General features: G+C 42.9%; 1 protein-coding gene across 7 annotated transcripts in view; it reads left to right on the forward strand.

The window, feature by feature from the left end:
• The window catches only part of TANC2 (tetratricopeptide repeat, ankyrin repeat and coiled-coil containing 2), a 147308-nt gene that overhangs the window by 31887 nt on the left and 94981 nt on the right, over positions 1 to 20440 (forward strand). For 3 of the 7 annotated variants that reach the window (XM_036398998.1, XM_036399000.2, XM_036398999.2), the window contains exons 4-5: positions 8555 to 8626; positions 12820 to 12999. In XM_036398998.1, the coding sequence (XP_036254891.1) occupies positions 8555 to 8626; positions 12820 to 12999 (252 nt within the window). Of the gene's footprint in view, positions 1 to 8554; positions 8627 to 12819; positions 13000 to 17505; positions 18017 to 20440 lie in introns of those variants that run through there. The other 4 variants (XM_036399003.2, XM_036399002.1, XM_054517461.1 and 1 more) reach the window with 4 other exon arrangements.

Raw genomic sequence — 20440 nt, forward strand, 5'->3', positions numbered from 1 at the left:
GGCATTTCTGTGAAGGTCTCATTTCTGCCTGGCCAGATCTCTGTGCAGTTTCTCATCTGTCTGATCTCTTGTGGAAGTCTGAGGATAACTTTTACCCCAGAAGAGTTTGAGGGTCACAATTGCTATTTCAATTTCGTTTCTGAAAGAAATTGCTGAGTGATGAGATCCAATTGGTGGGTCCTATAGATGTCAGGTAACTTAATTTAATAAAGTGTTAGAAGTCAGGTATTAAAAGACCCACCATGTATTATGGTCCTCAATACTGACTGCATCCACATGTTCAAGGTATTCCACCCTAATAATAATTCAGATCCTGTTCTTGCACAAGATGGCTGGTTTTTCATAAATCCATTTTTAAACAAGGCTTGAGCATGTTGACAAATCCTCTGACCACAGTAAAGTTTGTCCTTGAGTTTGTTTAAGCATGAACTGACCTTTCCTGAAAGTTTGTTTTGCATTTATGTAATTCAGAATTTCCTTCTGAAGAAGGCAGTGTGTCAGGAAGATGTTTATGTGCACAGCCATGCTGTTTCTAGTATTCTGATTTATTTGATCAGAATATGTCTTGTTCATGTACCAAACTCTTTTCCCAGACAAATACAAGATGTTTGGACAATGAAGCTTCTGCTTCTCTCCTGCACTACTATCCTAAAGGGAATTTTAGCAGCCTGTATTAGAATAATATATGTTTATTTCCTTCTGATTCACAAATATTTTCACATGTGTGACTATCACCAACTCCAAGAACACGTGCAGAGCCAGAAGGTCCCCCCTGAGCCTCCTTTTCTCCAGGCTGAGCCCCTTTCCCTGCTCCATTCCCTTCCCTGGACGGGGTCTTCCTTGCAGGGAGGACCCCAGACCACTCAGATTTTGGGTACATGTGGGATTTTGTGGCCTTACTCCCATTTACTGACACATTTGTGATGAAATATTGGAGCCAGTAGAGGGAGCAGGAGTTTTCCATCAAATCCCACTGAAATTCCTGTGCTGATGTGCAAAGGAGATGAAGTTCCATCTTCCCACATCAAATGACCTTGTCTCCTCTTATTCAGCATCAAAAATGTGTTCTCATAGACAGTTCAAAGAGAATATACACTCTACCTTCAAAAGGAAATAATACCAATTTGAGGGATTTGTTCAGCCAAAAGTGGAATGTCCTTTCCAGAATGTCTGAGGAAACCTTAAGGATTTGTATATCTGTAATAGCTTAAAAATCCAATCAAATCTTTTAAGAAAATAATGTGTGTTTCAGTGAATTCAACATTTTCATCTGGAAAATCAGTAAGAAATCACTGAGATGTCATAACTTGGGGGTTTCCTGCTGGAAGAGGCCTGGCCCCAGGAACAAACTTGGATTCCTTCCCTTAAAGCAGGATTTAAACAAAATCTGTAATCTGATCTATTCAAATGGATTTTTGGATTTTATACAAGCAACCTAAAAGTAATGTTTCTCACAATTCTAGAAACTTACTAAGTATTAAATGTTTCTAAATAAATAAATTGTTCTAGAAATATTCAACACCTGCTTGTTGATTTTGCTGTTTACCTCAGTGTGTTGAATATAGAAGATGTTTTCTTGTCCAAGATGTGAGAGTTTTCCATATCACTTTTTCCCCCAGTTCCTAAAGATAAATATTATTTATATTCAGTGTTGCTTGCCCCAGGGAAGTGTTAGTGCAGATTCTTGCAGTTGTTTATTATATTGACAGATGTTGAAGCCCTATTGATCCATTTTAGGATTATATTCCAGGGATGACTGATGTTTTTATTTTTGAGGGATTTTTATGATCAGCACTGTATATGTGAAGCTTTTCCAAGATGCATAAAGCATTGGATCACATAAAGCCTTTCTTGGCTGCAGGAGGTACCTGTGCCAGGTGTGAGGGATGACTCTGCAATTCCATCATTCATTTCTCTTTTCTGGAATTGCAGTTGCCCTTTTTCCTTATTTTCCTTAAGGAAGAGTAAATGTCTATAACTTGCTAATACTTTTAATGGAAAAATCATCTTTTCTTTGGGAGAGGATTGACTTTTAAGCTGCACCTTTTCAGGAGTTTCTCCTCTTCAGCCCCTTCTACTGCTTGCACAAACTTCTCCTCTCAGCATGTCTGTGAGGACTATTTTTTTTAGTATCAGATTTATTTTTAGTTAACTCATGGATAATTTTTGCTAGAGCTTCCATCTATAACTGACCTATTTGAAGGAATTGTGGAAATTTTTGCTGCAAGATCTTTCTGAAGTGGGAGGATTTATGTTTCCTTTTATGTAATTTTCTTTTTGAGGGTGAGATCAGTATAGAGGCCGACCCATATTCTTTTAGTGTACAAAAACCCCTCAAAATTGAAGCAAGCTATGGACATTTTATTAGAAGCTTTATCAGGTGTTCAGACCTCGGCTGAACATACTTTTTGTCATCTAAATAGGTTTGAAAATCTTCTTTAGGTGAGTTCAGAATGATTATCAGCCATTACTTCTCCTCTGAGACTGTTACTGATGATTTGCTGGTAGACAAAACTAATCTGTTGAACTGAACCTCTGGATCATTCTTAAAGTCACAAATAAAGATCATGGATTATCTCATGATTCCCCCATACAGATTTAAAAAGGGGCTTTTAATTTATATTTGGGGGTGGTTTTTTGTTATGATTTCAATTGACACAATTTAATTATATACTAAATATACTCTACTTTTGACTTTTACATCGTTATGGTGGCTTTAAAATTAATGAATGAAATACACTGTATAATTTCCAAATATTATTTGCCACAGTTTTTTACTCCATATATTTTTGTCATGAAGTCATCTTCCCACATCAAAGAAAAAAAAAAGGAAAAAAAAGGAGGGGTTGTTTGATTTGATTTACATACTCAGTATAGGTGTCTCTGGATAAAGGAGTTACTTGATGTTAATAGAAACAAGGAAGCTACTTTTTCTGTATGAAATAGGTGAGATGAATTGTAGCCCAGATTAGAAGTACCTGCTTTTTTCCAATGACAAATAACAGCATCTGAGGTGATGAAGGTACAGATCTGTCTCACTGATACCTGAACTTGGGATTCATTCTGCTCCAGAGTAACTTAGATGTTGGCATATATGATTTCTGATTTCCTACACATGCTGGAGAAAAACCTCATTTGTACTTGTGTCTGAAATTCCTGGGCAGGAATGCTGGCAAAGTCTCTCGTAGGAATAGGATTTAAGTTAATAAATATAATATGACAAGGGTGTTTTCTTGCTGTGTTTTTTGTACAAGCTGCCAACACAGTAGGATCTTAATTTCAGTTCAGGCTTCCAAGTACTGCAGCAATAAAAACAAACACAAATGTACTTGCAGAGGCAAAGAATTTTTTTTTTTATTAATCTGTGGCTCCTCTAAGAAGTCTTTTGGCCTCTGACCACTGGGTTGGTTTTAATGTTGGTTTGGTTTTTTTTCCTGTGGATTTTCATGACCAATAAGCAACATGGGGAGTTAATGCAGGATATCCCAGAAGAAGACAATAGACCTTTACAGTTTGAAGTCCATTTATCATTGAACTGCAGAGTGGTTTGGGTTGGGAAGGGACCTTAAAGCCCATGCAGTGTCACCCCTGCCATGGCAGGGACACCTTCCACTGCCCCAGGCTGCTCCCAGCCCTGTCCAGCCTGGCCTTGGGCACTGCCAGGGATGCAGGGGCAGCCCCAGCTGCTCTGGGCACCCTGTTAGGAAGTGCTTGTGTTGTCATGCAAGTCCCAGCAAGTGTCCGTGCTCTGCTCCTAAAAAGAGGAAGTTTCTGCCATAAAAATGTAGCTGGAGCATACACCAGCGGGAGCAGGTGGAGGAAAAGAAGTGCCAACTTTTGGAAGGTGCTGAGGCATTTTAGCATCACATTTGCTGGGTGATGCTTCCCTGAATCTGTGTCAGAGCTCCCTTGATAAACCAAACAAATCTGTAATTCTTGCTCTGCCCAAATGGCTTTCCTCAAAGACAGAGGAACTTGGATGATAAATGGATGGACTTTTGTATGTTTATGAATTAGCAAAGCCTCTTTAAGCCACGTTGCTATTTTATAGCAACAACAACAATAATCATAATAATGGAATTAATAGAATATTTAATAGAATTAATAGAATATTTAATAGAATTTATAATAGAATTAATCATAGCACAATAAGAATTTGTGATGGTGGTGCATATTGTTTTCTGAGGCTGAAAAATACTCACAAACTAAATGATCAGGAAGGGACTTTTGATTAAAATAATTGTTTCCAGTACCAGACTGGGCTCCCTGTTCTCTCCTGCTCCAGCTGGGAAACACTTTGCCCCTTCCCAGGCCCGTCTCACCCTGGGAGAGCAGCAGGCAGATCATGTGGCACGTGTCATTTCTTAGCAGGCAGGAATCCATTGGGAATGCTGAGAACGAGATTTGCAGCTCCCTCTCGTACGCCGGCACCGCTGCGGCGGGTTCCAGGGGCAGACTCAGCGCCGGCTCCTGCAGCAGCAGTGCCGGCAGCTCCAGGATCCTCCCGCTGGGCTCTGGCCCCTGGAGCTGTCTGATTTATTTATTTCAAGGATTTTTTTCCCCCCGTGTCTTTGTTTTGGGAGCACAATGGCAGCCGGGAGCCCCATCTCCAGACGCTTCTGCAGGGATGCTGGGCTGGGCTGGAATCGGATCCGTCCCTAACAGCTTGACTGGCTTTGTGTGAGTGTTCCGCCTTTTCCAGATACAATTTCGATACGATATGGGTTTAAACTATTGATTTATCAGCTCTTATCAGTGGAGTGTGCTCTGCTGGTTGCTGTGAGAGCAGCAGCACATCCAATGCAGTCGGCTCCTGCCGCAGATTCCCCAGCATGCGTGCAGCAGCCTCACCCACCCTTGGATTCTTCTGCCTTAAAAATTGCTTTGTCAGATCAGAGATCTTGAGAGATGTTTAGTCACAGTGTGGGTTTTAAAGGCCCTTTTAATTAAATAGGAAACCAGAAATATTGGGCTGCTAGTGCTTGATTTTGTATGAAACTTGTTATGTTTGCGTTTAACGAGAATGCCTGGCAGGAGGTGCTGACAGAGCTGATGCCAGAGGTGCTGTGGGATTTACTGACATCAGATGTGCTGGTGCAGATGCTGGTGCAGATCTGGCTCCTGTTTGCAGCCCCCTCATACTAATTGTGCTGCTTTGTGCAGGGGATTTGTTTAGGAATGCCGAAACCTTGAGATTTTGTTTCCCTGTCAAAGCAGTTGGTTCAAAGAATCCAGTTGTGCGTATTGGGGAGGATTTGTTGTGTCATTGGTTTTAATGGAGAACTGGTGGAATGGGGAAGAGGGGAGAAGAGGGAGCAGTTTTCTCATAAGGAGTGTTTCTCATACCTGGCTATAGCAGGAGAGGCTGCTCTGCTGATCCTGTGACTAATCATGATCTTTGAGATCCCTTCATTTCCTTGTAATGAGAGAAAGAGTTAATAGCCATGACTGTTTACTCTGTTCTTGACTCAGAATCAGGCACTCAGAAGCCTTGTGGGGTTTCTGACCTGTGTCCAGCATCCCAGGTGGACAGATGCTGACCACTGAGGAGACAGCAGCTTTCAAAAACTAAAATACTGTGTAAGAGTTCATGGATTTTCTTAACACTGAGATTTTTTTAAAGATCACAAAAGTTTTTCTCTCTTTCATAGTGAGGTGCAAGAGAATATGAATTACTGAGTCAATATTTACAATATTATTCACTTCCCTCATGGCATTTGATTGTTTTCTCTTTTGCTTGACAACTTCTGTAAAGCTCCTTAAACAGGTTCATCTCAGTCTGTGCTGGTCTTTATTTTAAGTTAACACAGATAGCTGTGTTCTCTAGCAATGATTTCACAACTGATTTACTTCTGGTGACCCATTTTAGCTGTTGCATTGAGGGATTTGTCAATAACTTTGGTGTTTCACCACCCTGGCAATCATTACAGCAACTGAGTCAATCGAGCTTCAGGAGTGATACTGTCCATAAATGGTGTCTGTATAGGAGGTCATGTCTATAAACAATAGCTATTGCTGAAGCAAGTAGTAACAACTGCCTAAAATCATGCATAAATAAAATATCTGGGAGTGTTGCTGCGATGACAGAGTCCCGATGCCCACAGAGGTGGATGTAAATACAAGCACTTGGAAGTTCAAAAAATGTGAGAATTAATATTCCCTTAGAAACAGTAATCTTCCCTTTGCTGCATGTACAGTGAGATAACTTCATAATTAAGTGTGGTGTTGTTCCCTGCTAACCTTGCTCCTCCACTGCCGGGAGCAGATTATGCTCAACATTTTTATTGGTAGTGAAGAGAAGAAGAAATAAATAGTTCAGTTATTCAGCTCTTAACTGTGGCTGTTCCTTCCCATCCTTGGTTTCCACCAAGCCCCACCTTTGCTGCATCCAAATCAAATGCAGCAGCTGTTGTATGCTGACTGAAGATTTAATATTTGCTGAGTCATCTGATTTATTTTTTCCTTTCCCACCTGCTAAATGCATTTTGGAGATTAATTTACTGCGAGCTTTCTTTCCCCCTTACTATGTTGTGTAACTTGCAGGAAGATCCATCCCAGACTCTTGATTCCTGTTCCTCTTCTCCAACCCAATGGCTTTGGTGTCCTGTTGTCACCATTTTGTGTCCCACCATTGAGTGCTGGAGCATTTTGGGGAGCAGATCTGCTGCCCCCAGCCCCTCCCTTGGCCACGGCGTGTTCTCAAGGCAGGGTTTGATACACCTGGTAACTGCACAGCAGAGGAGTTGTCTTTCCATGTGATCAAGGAGATTGATTCACAGAATCGTCAGAGATCTCAGGGTTGGGTTGGAAGGGACCTTAAAGCTCATCCAGTTCCACCCACCAAGGCCTGTGTAGTTTGGTGTCAAACACTTGCAAGGGTGATGAAACTTTCAGGGAGGGAGTTTGTCTTTTGCTGATGATTGTGTGTCTTTGGATAAATACAGGGCTTTACTCCTGATTTTAATACTGGGACTTTCTTGTCTTTTGAAGTGTTTAGTCCTTACAATTATTTTGCATTCGGATTTACGTTCACAGCTCAAAAGGGTTTTTGTTTTCTCCATGACTTAGAGGTTGTCTGTGGGGGCTCATAGCCAGGGACCATTAGGGATGATGATGATGGTGATGATGATGTTGCAGTCGTATTTGCAGTGTGACATCCTTCTGGCAACCAGAGTGCAAAAGGGAACTGGGCAAGTGTCACGGTCTGTGGCCTCCCTGGCAGTTGTTGGCTTGTTGGGGTGGGTACAGCTCATTTAAAATCAAGATTCTGGGCTGCTGTAGCCAGATGACCTTCGCATGCAGCTGCTGTGTCAGCAGGGAAAGATGCAAAGGTGACAGAAAGGGCCTGCCTGGCATCTGTTCAAGGTGCTTGAGCCTTGCAGCAGGAAAACTGAGGGGTGGGAGCATTTCACCAAGGGAAGAGGGAGCAGAAAACCTCTCCTGGCCTGAGGTGTGGTTCCTCTCTTTTTTGGGGGTGGGGGTAGATTTAAGATTTTTAATCCTCATTTTAGTTCTGCTCTTGTGCTGCAGTTTACACCTTCCATCAAGCCAGATATAGCTCAGATGCAGCAGGAGTTGATAAAGTTAAATTATGGCACAACAGACCTCTTTACCAAATAACTTATGTAGAGAGATTTCTATCCAGAGATAGAAATATAACAAATATATCAAAATGCAGTTGCTTTTAGCATCATCAAAATACATCAATGCTAAAACGGCTATCGAGTTTTTAAACAGCTCTTTAAGAATCCAGTTATTTCAAAACTGTTTTTAAAGCTTTTAAAAGCTTCCCCTTCCTCTACCATAAGGAAAGAGCTGCTGAAATACAGCCTAAATTTGAAATCCCTGGGTTTGCTTTTTCCCACTCTGTGGAGTTGGGCTTCTTTTTGTTCTCAGCTGCCAGAGACTCCATGTACTCAAGCAGCTGTATTGATGGGTGTATCTATTGTTTCTAATCTGGTCAGTTGATCAATGAAGAGCAGCCTGTAATTAATTGTATAATATTGTACACAATGTCCCACTCTGCATTTACACAGATGGATTTGGGATTTGTTAACTGTAGCTGCTTTCCTAAACAGTTTCAAGAGGATGTGATAAGAGGTTTTATTCTTCCCAGCCTTCCTGGTTTTTAGCGGACAAATACTTTTAAAGGGGCACAGTTTCAAATTTCATATTTCAGATATTTAAAATTTTTTTTTATCTCTTAATTCCAGTGCTTGATATTTTTATATTTTGATATAACACTCCAAAGTGAAGGAGCTCTTTGAAGATGCACAATTTGGTTTTTATCTCATTCAGATGTCTGTGGCATCAATAGGAGCAAGTAAAACCTTCCTTCCATCCCCAAGGACCTCATGGATTTCATTGCAGTGAGCTGGGGCAAAAGGTGGAAGGAGCAGCAGAGTCAAGCAGCAGTTTCCCCAGTTTCAGTCTGCCAGAGGGACCTTTTGTCCTGCTGTCCCTCTGAGATAGGTGATGGGACTCAAGGAAAAGTTGCATCTGCCTGACCTGTCCACTATGATGTTCTACTTGTGCTGTTTTGGTTCTCGTGCAGATGGAGGGAACGAGGAGCCACCAGACCGAAGACAGGCAAGTGTAGACTCCCGTCAGAGCCGAGCTGGGCAAGGTAAAACCTGAGTGTTGTTCTGCCTCGGGGACTCGTCTCGTTTGTTCACCTTTGATATTTCCCACGTGTTGTGTTTCTCGTCAAGCTGTGCCACCTGACAGACTGTGCACCCGTGGTTGTTGTCCACACAGCGGCTCTGAGACTGACAAACCATACAATCTTTGAGTGGCTGAAGGAGTTTAACCTAACTCCTGGTGGACCTGCAGAGCATCTCCATCCTGCAGCCACAGGGGCAGAGCGTTCTGCTGCTGGAGCTGGAATTCTTCAGCACGTACCAGCCCAAACCAGCATTCCGTTTCCAAGTTTCTACTTGTCTTCCCCCTGATATCAAAGAGCTTCAGGCAGGTTCACCATAACCAGGTTATCCTTCCCCAAGCCCTGGGATGCAGTGGAGAAGGACCTGTGTGTACCTGTCTGGGGGCTGAACAGCCCCACCTTACATCTTTTGCTTTGGTTTGTTTCATCCCACAGGAGGAGGACAAAAGGTCCAAGGAAGGAAGTACTAAAACCAGGTTTTATATTCTTTAAATAACAATCCAACAGACTCTTTTGTTGAGTATCTGTCACTCAGAGTAGGTTTGGTGGTTGCTTAACACCACATAGAGTCCTGTAATGGGGATTTCTGTCCCTGACAGCAGCTGGTCTTAGATCTGTGCTGGGTTATGTGTCCTTTGAAGCAGCTTTACTAAGTTTTAAGCATTTTCTCATTTATGAGGGTTGTGAAAGTGTTGTGTTCTCACACAGCTTTGAGATTGAGCAGCATTTTTTGTGAGTAAGGGCTCTGGTTCTATGCTCGTTGACTTACTCTGTCTTTGGGATTGCAGCAATAATTTTCCTCTCATTTAGGCTCAAGCCTGTTGTTGTCATGGTGTCCTAATGACTTATTATGGGGACATTTTCTCCAGAGAATTGTCCTTTTTTGGCAGTATTCCAGTGTTGCCTGGGTGAGGTGATTTTGAGTCATTGAAGCTGTGATCAGAATTAGGGAGATTGGAATTGGTAGTTAAAGCCCTGAAGCTCAGAAGTGTCAACTGCTCTTTTCACACAGGATCTTTCAATTGCTGTATTTAAATTTATTCTTTTTAATGTTATTGGTTTTAAGTAGAGTTAAAGTAAAATCAGGAAGGAACCAGGGGATTTATAGCATATGTACATATTCCATGGTAGCTTGCATAGAAGGAGGAGTGCTTTGATGTTCAGACAGAGAGTGGCTGTTCTTTGCCACTGTGAGCTCAGATGGAGTTGTTGGTGTGTGACTGTGCTACAGGCTCTGCTGTGGGTGCCTGGCATGTCCCCCTCTGTCTTTGGCTTGTGTCCAGTGGTTTCTTGTTATGGGGCAGAGCAGTTCAGATGCAGCTGCTGCTGGGAGCTATCTGAACACATTCTATTCTCTCAAGTTCCCTTTCAACCCATCTATTCTGGATCTCTGCTGCTGTGGGAAAGGCATGGGTTTTGGCAGAGTAAGAGGGGATCTTTTTTCTTGCAAATCCTTTCTCAGGAATCACTGATCTGTACCTCTTTGGTGGCTGACTGAAGGAACTGCAGCAACCAGCAAGAAGTTTCAGTGTGAGAGGGAATAGAAGGGGAAAAGGTTAAAAAGCTTCCAAGTTCTTGGAGCAACAAGCTTCTGAGCTAAATATTTCCATTTGGATCATTGTATAGGCAGGCTTTCTGCAGCATGGAAGGAGAAGTCTCTCTGCTCTATAGAAGCATTTTCTCTAACTTTTCCCAGCTCTGTGTCCATCACTTGAAATCTGTCTGCACGTGCTGATGGGCATTTTTCATTGTGAGGAAGTTTATTATCCTTGGATAAAGCATCCAGCTGAAATGGGGCAGTTGTTCTCCCTGCTGTCTGACCTTCCATGTAACTGTGTGTGGTGCCCAGGTGTCTTCAAAGCTTCAGTGGCAGGACAAGAGGAAACAGCCTCAAGTTGTGCCAGGGCAGGTTTAGGTCAGAGGTGTTGGTTAGGTTGGTTTAGGAAAATGTTCTTCATGGAAAGAATTGTCAAGCCCTGGAACAGACTGGTCAGGGCAGCAGTGGAGTCACCACTCCTGGAAGTGTTCCAAAAACGTGTGAATGTGACACTTAAGGACATGGTTTAGTGGTGATGCTGGGTTGATGGTTGGGCTTGATGATCTTAAAGGTCTTTTCCAACCTGAGTGATTCTGTGGTAATCTTGTAAAGCTCCAAGAAATAGTTTATTAGTTCAAATATGCACTTTGCCATAACATTTTATTTAAATATATTATATAAGCAAACTGTTAAAGTTCCAGTTCAGCCATCAATGAGCCCTAATTCCAGGGTTTGATAAGACCAATATTCTTTCTGACCAAAACAAATTTCAGACTGTTTCAGGGATTTTGCTTGTGTGTTTATTTACTCTGCCAAAGAGGAGAGAGAAATTTTGGTACGTGTGAAATGAAGTTAGTACCTTGTGGATGTTTTGTGAGTTCACTGTTCTGTTGTAAAGCCTTTGAATTTTAAGAAGGAAAACTTTGCCCACCTATAATTACTTTTATTTATATATAACATGCTGCCTTTGATTTTAAGTAGATTGATCAAAGACACTGGGAATTTACACCATAATAACCAGTGAAATGCACATAGACTTGTAAGTCTTTCCCAGACTTGAAGCTGCAGGTGATGCCCATGGTTCCCTAAAATTTAGCCTGAGGCAATTGAAATTATTTTTAAGAATCAAAATCATTGGTGGCAAATCTGTTTTTTCACGCCTGGTGCCAAATGTATTTGAAAAACCCATCATGGGTTGTCCTTTTGGATGCTAGTTTTGGCAGAGATGGTGGTTTGTCTTCCCTGACACTCCTGGTGAGCCTGGCTGGGCTGGCAGAGCCTGCAGAGAGCTCCTGGTAACTGGTGAGTGATGAGCAAGCGGAGTGCAAAGTGAGTTGTGTTTTGAACTGTCAAAACCAGTGGAGGTGTGAAGGGTGTTGGTGCTTATTTGGCTTTCATGTAAAGAGCATTTCAGAACTGCTGAGAGACATTCCTGGTTGCTGGCACCAGGAATGGATGCACTTCAGCCACTGGTGCTGCAGCCCTCCAGAACCCTTTGGGAACTGGTCCAGGATTTTTGGCAGTTATTTCAACATGGGTTGTTCTGCTGATTGTCAGCAATATGTTGGGTTGTTCACATTGTGCTTTGGATATTGGGAATGCAGCTCGTCCATCACTCCTCTGAAGTACCTTGAGTTTGAGGCTCTTACCCTTCAGTCCTGTTCCCACTCTTGCCCATCTCCCTTTCTGTCCAGCACACATTTTCTCTTTTAAAAGCACTCTCACAGGCCACAGAGAACAGCACAGCTATCCAGTGGAAATCCAGTGAGGAATGTCTTTATGGAGGGAAAACATCAGCACACAATAAGAGCTAAAATCTATCTTGTAACAGAATGACACAAGTGTGGCCTTCTGACATTATTGAAAAATTAGTGAAATATCATTGATAACAGTTTGGGTTGGTTTTGCATATGAATTCTTAGTTGTCTGGGTTAGGTTGTTCATCTTCCTGACAAGAGTGAAGATCCAGGTGTCCTCGACCCCAAGGTTTCCATATCTGCTGCTAACAGGAGGAACCTTATGGCTCCTGACTCCTGCTGATCTGAAGCACCTTCCCTTCACTGTTCATTAATATTGATTACAATTAGGGTCGAGTCCTTTTATTATTCTATCTTCACTTGTTCTCATGTTATTCCATGTATTGCATTGTGGATCTGTAGTGATGGGACCCCCACACGGGCTTTGTGTGTCTCTTGGGAGAGTTGTAGCTGGTGGCTGTTTTTAGAGGCGTTTGTTCTTCATTTTATTTGGGGTTTTTTTGATTTTTTTTTTGTTTTAGGCTAAAGGTCCTCCTATTGAAATTTAACTTAGCTGGGAGGTTTTGTATTAGAAACCAACAATCTAAAAACTACGGTCATTGTATCGAAAACTGGTGACTCTAAGACTCTGAAAGACAAATTAAGAACATTGAAAGAAATTCTCCATGGTTCTGCTGTTCATCAGATAGAGAGAGGTACTGAGAGGTGCATCAAGGGACGTGTCAGGGGTGTGCAAAGGGAACTAAACTTGGCAATTCAGCTCTGCCCAGGGCTCCCTCCAGCCAGCCCTTTGGGAATGATGGAAGCAGGATTCTCTCCCTTGCACTCTGACCCATTGGTGTTTCTTTTCCTCCCCCCTTTAGGCACCTCCACAGAGAACGACTGTGCTTTTGAACCTGACTACGCAATTCCTCCTCTCCCAGTGACCGAAGGTATGCAGCACATTCGGATAATGGAGGGCATGTCCCGCTCCCTTCCATCCTCCCCCTTACTCACACATCAGTCTATCAGTGTTCGGCTCCAACCTGTGAAGAAGTTAACTGGTAAGGACTTAAATAAAGTTCACTGGGGCTTTTAAGGTCCGTTGGTGCAAAAATCTGTAAGAGAAAGAAAAAAAGCTTTGAATGGTTTCTGTATGGGAGTCGTTCCCTTGTTTATTACAGCATTGATTCAGTCAAACCTGAATGGGGATGGGTTGGATTTTTGTGTTGACAGAGAAATCTTTCTTTGCTGAAAAAGGTCTCTCTGGTTTACAAATACTCTCTCATTTTTGAGAAATTTCTATCAGAGTGTGTTTCAGCTCCACTTTGTGTTGCTGTCATGCACAGTGGAAGGATTACAGTGGTTTTAAAGAAGTTGCTGCTTAAATTTTGAATGTTGAGAGAACATCAGAGATATTATGAACTTCTATAGCAAAGTTATACTTTGCTAAAAAAAAAATCTGAATGACAGATTTTTTTTTTTTTTGGTTCATGCATATTTTTAGATACTGCTTTTTGTTTATGTAACCTGTCAGGACTGTGGTATGAATACCTAGAGATGATGTAGTAGTGTGATTTTTCAAAAGCACTTGGAGTCCAACGTCCGTATAAAAGGCTGAAAAGAAGTATTTCTACTCGTAACAGTTTTTGAGAAACTTGCTTTTTGCCTCACGTCTGACCCCCTCTGTGCCCAGCTTTGTGGTCAGCCAGGGTCCTGTGCTTGTGCTGAGGGAAATCTCCAAAAAGAGTTTTTATGGAATATAATCTGATCTATGTGTACAAAAGGGAGTTTGATGCACTTGGTGCCTTTTGTTTCCTCTGCCCTCTGGTGAAAGGAGAACTTGGAAAGCATAGGGGAGAGAAATTCTCTTCCTGCCATAATCCTGTGTCTGCGGAGTGGTTGGTGAGAGACCCTCACCTGTATGGTACATCAAAACCTTTATCTTTTAAATTTTATTTTTTTAAAAATAAAAATTTATGTCCCAGGACCATTTACCAGTATCTGAAGGAACCTACAGCCAAAGAGGGACTTTCTGTTGGGAACTGGAGCGACAGGACAGGGGGGAATTGGGTTCAGACTGCAAGAGGGGAGATTTATATTGGATATGTGGAAGAAATTCCTGGCTGTGGGGATGGTGAGGCCCTGGCACAGGGTGCCCAGGGCAGCTGTGGCTGCCCCTGGATCCCTAGAAGTGTCCAAGGCCAGGTTGGACAGGTTGGAGCAACCAGGGACAGTGGTAGATGTTAGGGTGGGCTTTAATGTCCTTTCCAAACCAAATCATTCCATAATTCTATGATAATATAATATTTTGAAGTGCCTAATCTGTCTGCTTTTTAACCAAGGCAGCTTTTCATCCACAGAAAAGTTAAAATGTCCATTTTTGGTAAAAAAAAAACCTCAGGAACACATTCCACAGAGTGAAAGTTTTCTACCCAGAGGAACTAAGGTCACTCACTCACATCTTGGTATCTGGGTTTGCTGGATATGAAGACTTGGCTGGGTTCAGAGGGTGATAAATATTCCACGTGGGTGCAATTTCCACTCTGCTGAATAGCCTGGTGATTAAAAAAACTAAGATCATTGTCATTCTAAGGGGTGAAGTAATAGTCAGCATAAGTAATCAGTTCTCCCCCTCCTGCCACCTCTTGTTTAGCACTGGCTGAAAACATACTTAAATCAGCACATTCAACTCAGTTTGTGTTATTCAATTTGTTTTGTTTTTTTTTTTTTTTTAATAACAGTGGCTTTATTAACAAAAATAATGTGAAAAATATGTAATAAAGGGAAAGAAAACTCCCCACCCTCCCAGCCCAGGTTAAGTAAGGGAAGACACCATTTTGGTTTGTGTCTGCAATAAAATTAGCACTCAAAAGTTACCGTGCTTGCTGCACAAAGAGCAGCTGATGTTGAAACAATGGGCTTAAATATTCTGCTATACATCAAGGGTGTGTTACTGCTGACTCAAAGCCATAACTGTGATGAAAATAATGCAGGTGCTCTGTTTACCTGCCTTGAGGACAGCAGTGCTTTCCAGGAGGGTGCTTAGGGGTGAATGTATGTAAGTGCTTTTGGGAATTGATGCCAAAAATACGTGCATTAGGTTAATAAAGGAGATACTGGGCTGAAAGACTCAGCTCATGATGTTTTATTCCACTCCTGTGGAACCCACCATTTGCAGAGGGTTTGCACAAAGCCCTGTGCTGCATCCCACTCCTCCTCCTCCTCCTCCTCCTCCTCCTCCTCCTCCTCAGGAAGGAGTGTTCATTTGCATATTGTACATTTATATGCGCAGGGATAATTTTATTCATCACTGTACTTGGCTATTGCTATTTTCTCCATTGAATGACAGATTGCAAGCACTGGGATTCTCTTAGAAAGAGCACGTGTGTGAGTGCCTGTGCAGAGAGTGAGGAGGGGAGAATATTAGCAAGAAATTGAGGAAAGAAATCTTGTTTTTCTAACAAAAACCTGGCCTGGGTGTTTCAGTTTGGATTCTCAGAGGCCTGATCCTGCTGTATCCACTGTGAATTAGCTGCTTCAGTGTCTTCAAAGAAATGGGCCTGGGGAAGTGGTTTCATTGCAGATCCTCTCTTTGAGAGCATTCCTCCCTGGTGTTTGGGGAATGTGGGAACTTTCCCTAAGAATAGAATTCATATAAATCAGTAGGAATATTCCTATAAATCAGTGGGTTCAGGCAGTTAATAGTAGCCTCTTTCCTAAAGAAGATGTATATTTTTTCACTAGATCCATCACTAGAGATGGTGAGAGCAGGGCTGAGTGGGTTGGAGACTTGCTCTTCCCAGTGATACCAGTAAGGACCCACCACTGGGGTTCTCAACACCCTCCAGGGCCATCTGGGCTGGGGGCCTCAACACACAACATCTTCTATGCCACCATCACACGTGTCATTTGTCGTGCTGGGGTCTTGTCTTCTCCCCATCCCTCGTGGGATAGATACCCTTGCATCTCTTGGGAGTGGCCATGAGGAGTGTCACATCTCCCTGCTCTGCATCTTCAGCAGATGGTTCAATATTCTTTGATCTTAACTGTAATGGTGGGACTAAAAAGCTCAGATCTCTCTACTTGAAAACTTTGTTTCTTGTTTAGTGGTGATAAACCCAGATTAATGATTGCAGCCCCCAGGACCACATGTTCTCTCCAAATTGTTGTACCAGCTCAGCTGGGTGGGAGCGTGAGCGATGATGAGGCACAGCTTCAGGGGTGGGAGTGCTGGGGGGAAGCTGTCAGTGCTGGCACATGTGGGAAGTGGTGAAGTCACTACTCCTGGAAGTGCTCGAAAAAATGTGTGGCTCTTGCACTTGATTCCACGGTTTGGTGTGGAACGTGATGGTGTTGGAAGGTTGATGGTTGGATTTGATCATCTTCAAGGTCTTTCCCAGCCATAACAATGATTCTGTGATGTGAGTGTGGCGAGGTCCTGGCACAGGGTGCCCAGAGGGGCTGTGGCTGCCCCTGGATCCCTGGAAGTGTCCAAGGCCAGGCTGGACAGGGCTTGTGGCCCCTGGGACAGTGGAAGGTGTCCCTGCCCATGGGCACGGCAGTGGCAACTGGATGATCTTTAACGTCCCTTCCAGCTTAGGCCATTCTGGGTTTTAAAATAAAATAAATCATCAATGGGAAGGATTTCTGACAAAGTTTCAGTTGCTGAGCCCAGGCTGCAGCCCTGCAGTGTTGTGGTTGTGCTGGGTGGACAGTGGCCATTCTCTCCCTCACTGTGTGTTGGTTGTTTGTTTGAGCACATGCATTAAGTGCAAAGCAGCTGATGATGGTTCTGGTAAATAATGTGTTTTTCCCCAGTGTTGCACATGGAATACAGACCTTGCTCACAGCTTGTGATGGCAGATGTGTGTGAGCTGGCTTTCCCTGTTCTGCCGTACCTGAAGATGCTTTGGGGGCTCTGCCAGCCTCCCTTGCCCAGCAGTGCCTGGGCTATGGGTTAATTTGGGGATGTTCTCCTGTCTCTGGGAGGCCTGGCAGGATCTGTGTTGGTGTCAGTGCCACTCAGGCACTCAGCCACCTGATGGTGCTGCAGTTTGGCTCATCTCAGCCTTGCTCTGTAAGGGCAGAGCTCCTCACCTGTGCGGGGCTGTGCCTGCCCGTGGGTACTCTGTTTCCACAGGTATTAGTTTGGGTCCTTAGTAGTGTCCAGCCATTTAATAATTCAATTATTTCGGTTCCAGTTACTTGCACACACTGCAGAATCATGTTGTTTTGGTGCAGCCCTCCTGATGCAAACGTGTCTGGGCTGGATGTGAGTAATCCTGTCAGAAATTTGTGCCAACTGCTTCAATGTGAACAATGAAACCTGTCCCCAACCAAGAGGGTGCTGCAGCTTTAAAGTATCCTAGGGCTTAGAGCCTTTTAGTATAAATTGTTCCCAGAATCCATGTCACAACTCCTTATATGGGGCTGCCTTTTTTTTCTTTTCCTCTTAGTTGCCATGACAACAGCAGCACTGCGCCATTCATCAGCTCTGGTCCTGGGCTGCATCACCAGCCCCTCAGCTTACTCCGAAATATTCGGGAGAGCATCCATGAGTCAGTCACTCTGCTCTCCTGATCCATTATTTCCCTGCTCTTTCAGCAGTTTGCTCTAGGAAAAGAGCAAATAAAGCTGCACCACAGAAAGAAACTGTAAAAAAATCCTTCCTTTTCCCCCCAGGGGAGGCGTAGAGGCTACATTTGCTGCAGCGTTCTGGTAGGAATTAAAGCAGCTCTGTAAGACTGGGAGACTTGCCGAAGAGGGAAGGCTGTGTGTCCATGAGCTTCTCTGGAATCCTGCTGGAGCTCGTTTCCTGGCACCCAGAGGATGTGCCGGTGATGCTTGTAGGAGCAGCGAGCGCCGCAGGGAGACGGTGCTTTGTGATTTTGGGAGCAAGAGCTTGACATCAGCAGCGGGAGGTGTCACCTGTAACATCACCCTGACGTGGGGAGCAGCAGGATGGAGCCAGCGCTAGGGAGAGGGAGGGATCAGAGGAGGATCTGTGCCAGAGTGCTCTCCAGGCAGCAGTGCCCCTGAATCCCCAGCCTGGCTGATGGGGAGAGCAAGCAGAGCCCTGTGAGTATTTGGACGATTTGTCGCGCGCGGTCTTTGATTGGGATTGCGTTGGGCATTGCTCAGCCTCGTCTGACTGCAGAAAATCAATGTACAGTAAGGGATTGTGGGGCTCCTGGCTGGTAAGGAAGCCATTACTAGGAGGGAGTTAGTGTCAGAGTGATGCTGCTGGTGGTTATTTGTGTTGTAGTTGTTGCAATCGTTTTACATAATAGGAGTTTGTCACCTCCTTGCTCAGATGTGCAGAATTTCTCATGCAAGACATAAAATGAATGTGCAATGAAAAAATTTGATTTCTGAGCATTGCTGAAATAGAACTGCTGAGGAGTGACTTGAAAATGCTACAGACACCAAGTCGTTTGTTTTCAAAATGTTAGAACAATGGGATTGAGATAATGTTTTCCTTTTGTGCTCTGAAATGACCACAAATTCGATTTGGATGATAAAACTCCTTTGTGCTGAGAGAAAGAAATATTTGCTTTTCACTGAAAGAGTGAGCTTCTAGAAATAAAAGTAAATAAACAACCATTACCAAGGTAGAATTTGAGGAAAAGCTGTTGAAGTGCCTGATGCTCATGTTGAAGCTAATTTTTGAAGGATATTGTGCTTAAAATTGTTGGTGTCAGAAGAGACTGCTCTTTTTAAAGTATTTTTATACCATGGTGTTTGCAGTAGGCTTACATTTCTTTTCACTGAATTCTCTGTCATGCTGTCAGCATGACACTGATCTGAAATTCCTGTTCCTGTGTAGGAGTGGAGGTTGGGTGGGAGGCCCACCCCATGTCTCAGAATGCACAGCAGTGCCAAGGACCCAGTTACCTGCAAAGTGCCATTAGATTTCAGTGCTTCCAGTGTATAATGTATTTTTTTCTGGGCATAATTAGTTTTCTATTGAAGTTTCCCTGATCCCTTGCAATCTCTGTCTGCATGGAGGTTTCATGAGTAGAAAACTTGTGTTCTGTCAGAATAACTGAGTTGTCCCTTTTAAAAAAAATCACCTAAAATACACACAACTTTTCATTGTGGTTTGGCCATCTGGATTTTGGGTCCTGTTTTATGCTCTCAGTGTGACAAATCCTGATGTCTCAGGAAGAATTTCTTCATGGAAAGGGTGGTCAGGCAGTAGAAGGAGCTGCTCAGGGTGGTGGTGGTGGAGTCCCTGTCCCTGGAGGTGTCCAAGGAGTAATTGGATGTGGCACTCAGTGCTCTGGGATGGTGACAAGACGAGGGTCAGGCACAGGTTGGACTCAATGATCTTGGAGGTCTTTTCCAGCCTCAGTGATTCTGAGATTCTGTCTCCAGCAATGAAAGCTGCTGGAGAAGGAGGATCCTCGTTCAGTTACAATAACATATGCTGGGTATATTTTTCCTGGTGTGTCAGTTCCTACTATCCATTTTTGGGATTCTTCATCCATTATTTTGGGACATGTGATTTGTTTTGACAGGCTCATACTCAAATGGAAACCATTTGGGCTTGCAGAGATGAAACAGGTGGGTGAATGTGTCCCTGTGTACTCACAGATGGACTTTTGTCTCTATTAAACCAACGTAATTCTTTGTGGGAAATGAGAAAATTTCTGATTTAATTTTTTAATTATTTTAATTTTTTAATTTTTTAATTTTTAATATTTTAATTATTATTTAAAAATTTCTGATTTAATTTTCAAAACTGGCCCTGAAATTATTCAGATAAATAGTATGTCTGTTTGTAATTTTTGGAATTAAACCAAATCCTCTGTTGAAGGGTTTTTGTTTGTTGGAGACCTGTCAAACTCATGATATTACTGCATTAATTTCAGGATAGTTTGGATGTAACTTTTATTTTCTTAAATAAAGGGAAGGGAAAAGCTGGCATATCATATTTATTGGCTTTTGAAAGACACCAGTTCTAGCATGGATTTTCCTCAGTGCTGTTTTCAAGACAAACCCTATCTGTCTTATTTTGACACCCAACTGTCTTTCATTTTGACAGAGCAGAAACTGCAGTAGAGATATGCAGAAAATCCCTTGTTTTTCCCTTGGTGGTGGTGTGAGGTTTTTGCAGAACCTTTAGAATTTGCTCTTCCCAAGGTTATTTTTATTTGCATCAAGGCTGTTGGAATGCTCAGCCTTGCAGAGGATGTGGTAAACATGTCATCACAGCACTGGAGCTGGGAAAAGGTGATAATAGCTCTGCATTTCAGACACTTGTGGAGATGCCTAAACAGAGGGAGAACCCCAAAAGTTCCTCTAGTGTAGATAGTGTTTAAAAGGCAAAAAAATTGCATTTTAACTCCATGGGTTTTCAGATGCTCAGAGAGAGAAACTGTCCTTATTTCACACTGGGGCTGCACAAAATGGAGCATCTGTCACGATTACACTTCTGGTGTGTGAGAATCTTTAATTTTTAGACCTAGCTAAGAGGTTTCTGTAGCAGGAGGAGGTGGT

The sequence above is a fragment of the Molothrus ater genome, chromosome 27 (assembly GCF_012460135.2).
Source record: "Molothrus ater isolate BHLD 08-10-18 breed brown headed cowbird chromosome 27, BPBGC_Mater_1.1, whole genome shotgun sequence".
NCBI lineage: Eukaryota > Metazoa > Chordata > Aves > Passeriformes > Icteridae > Molothrus > Molothrus ater.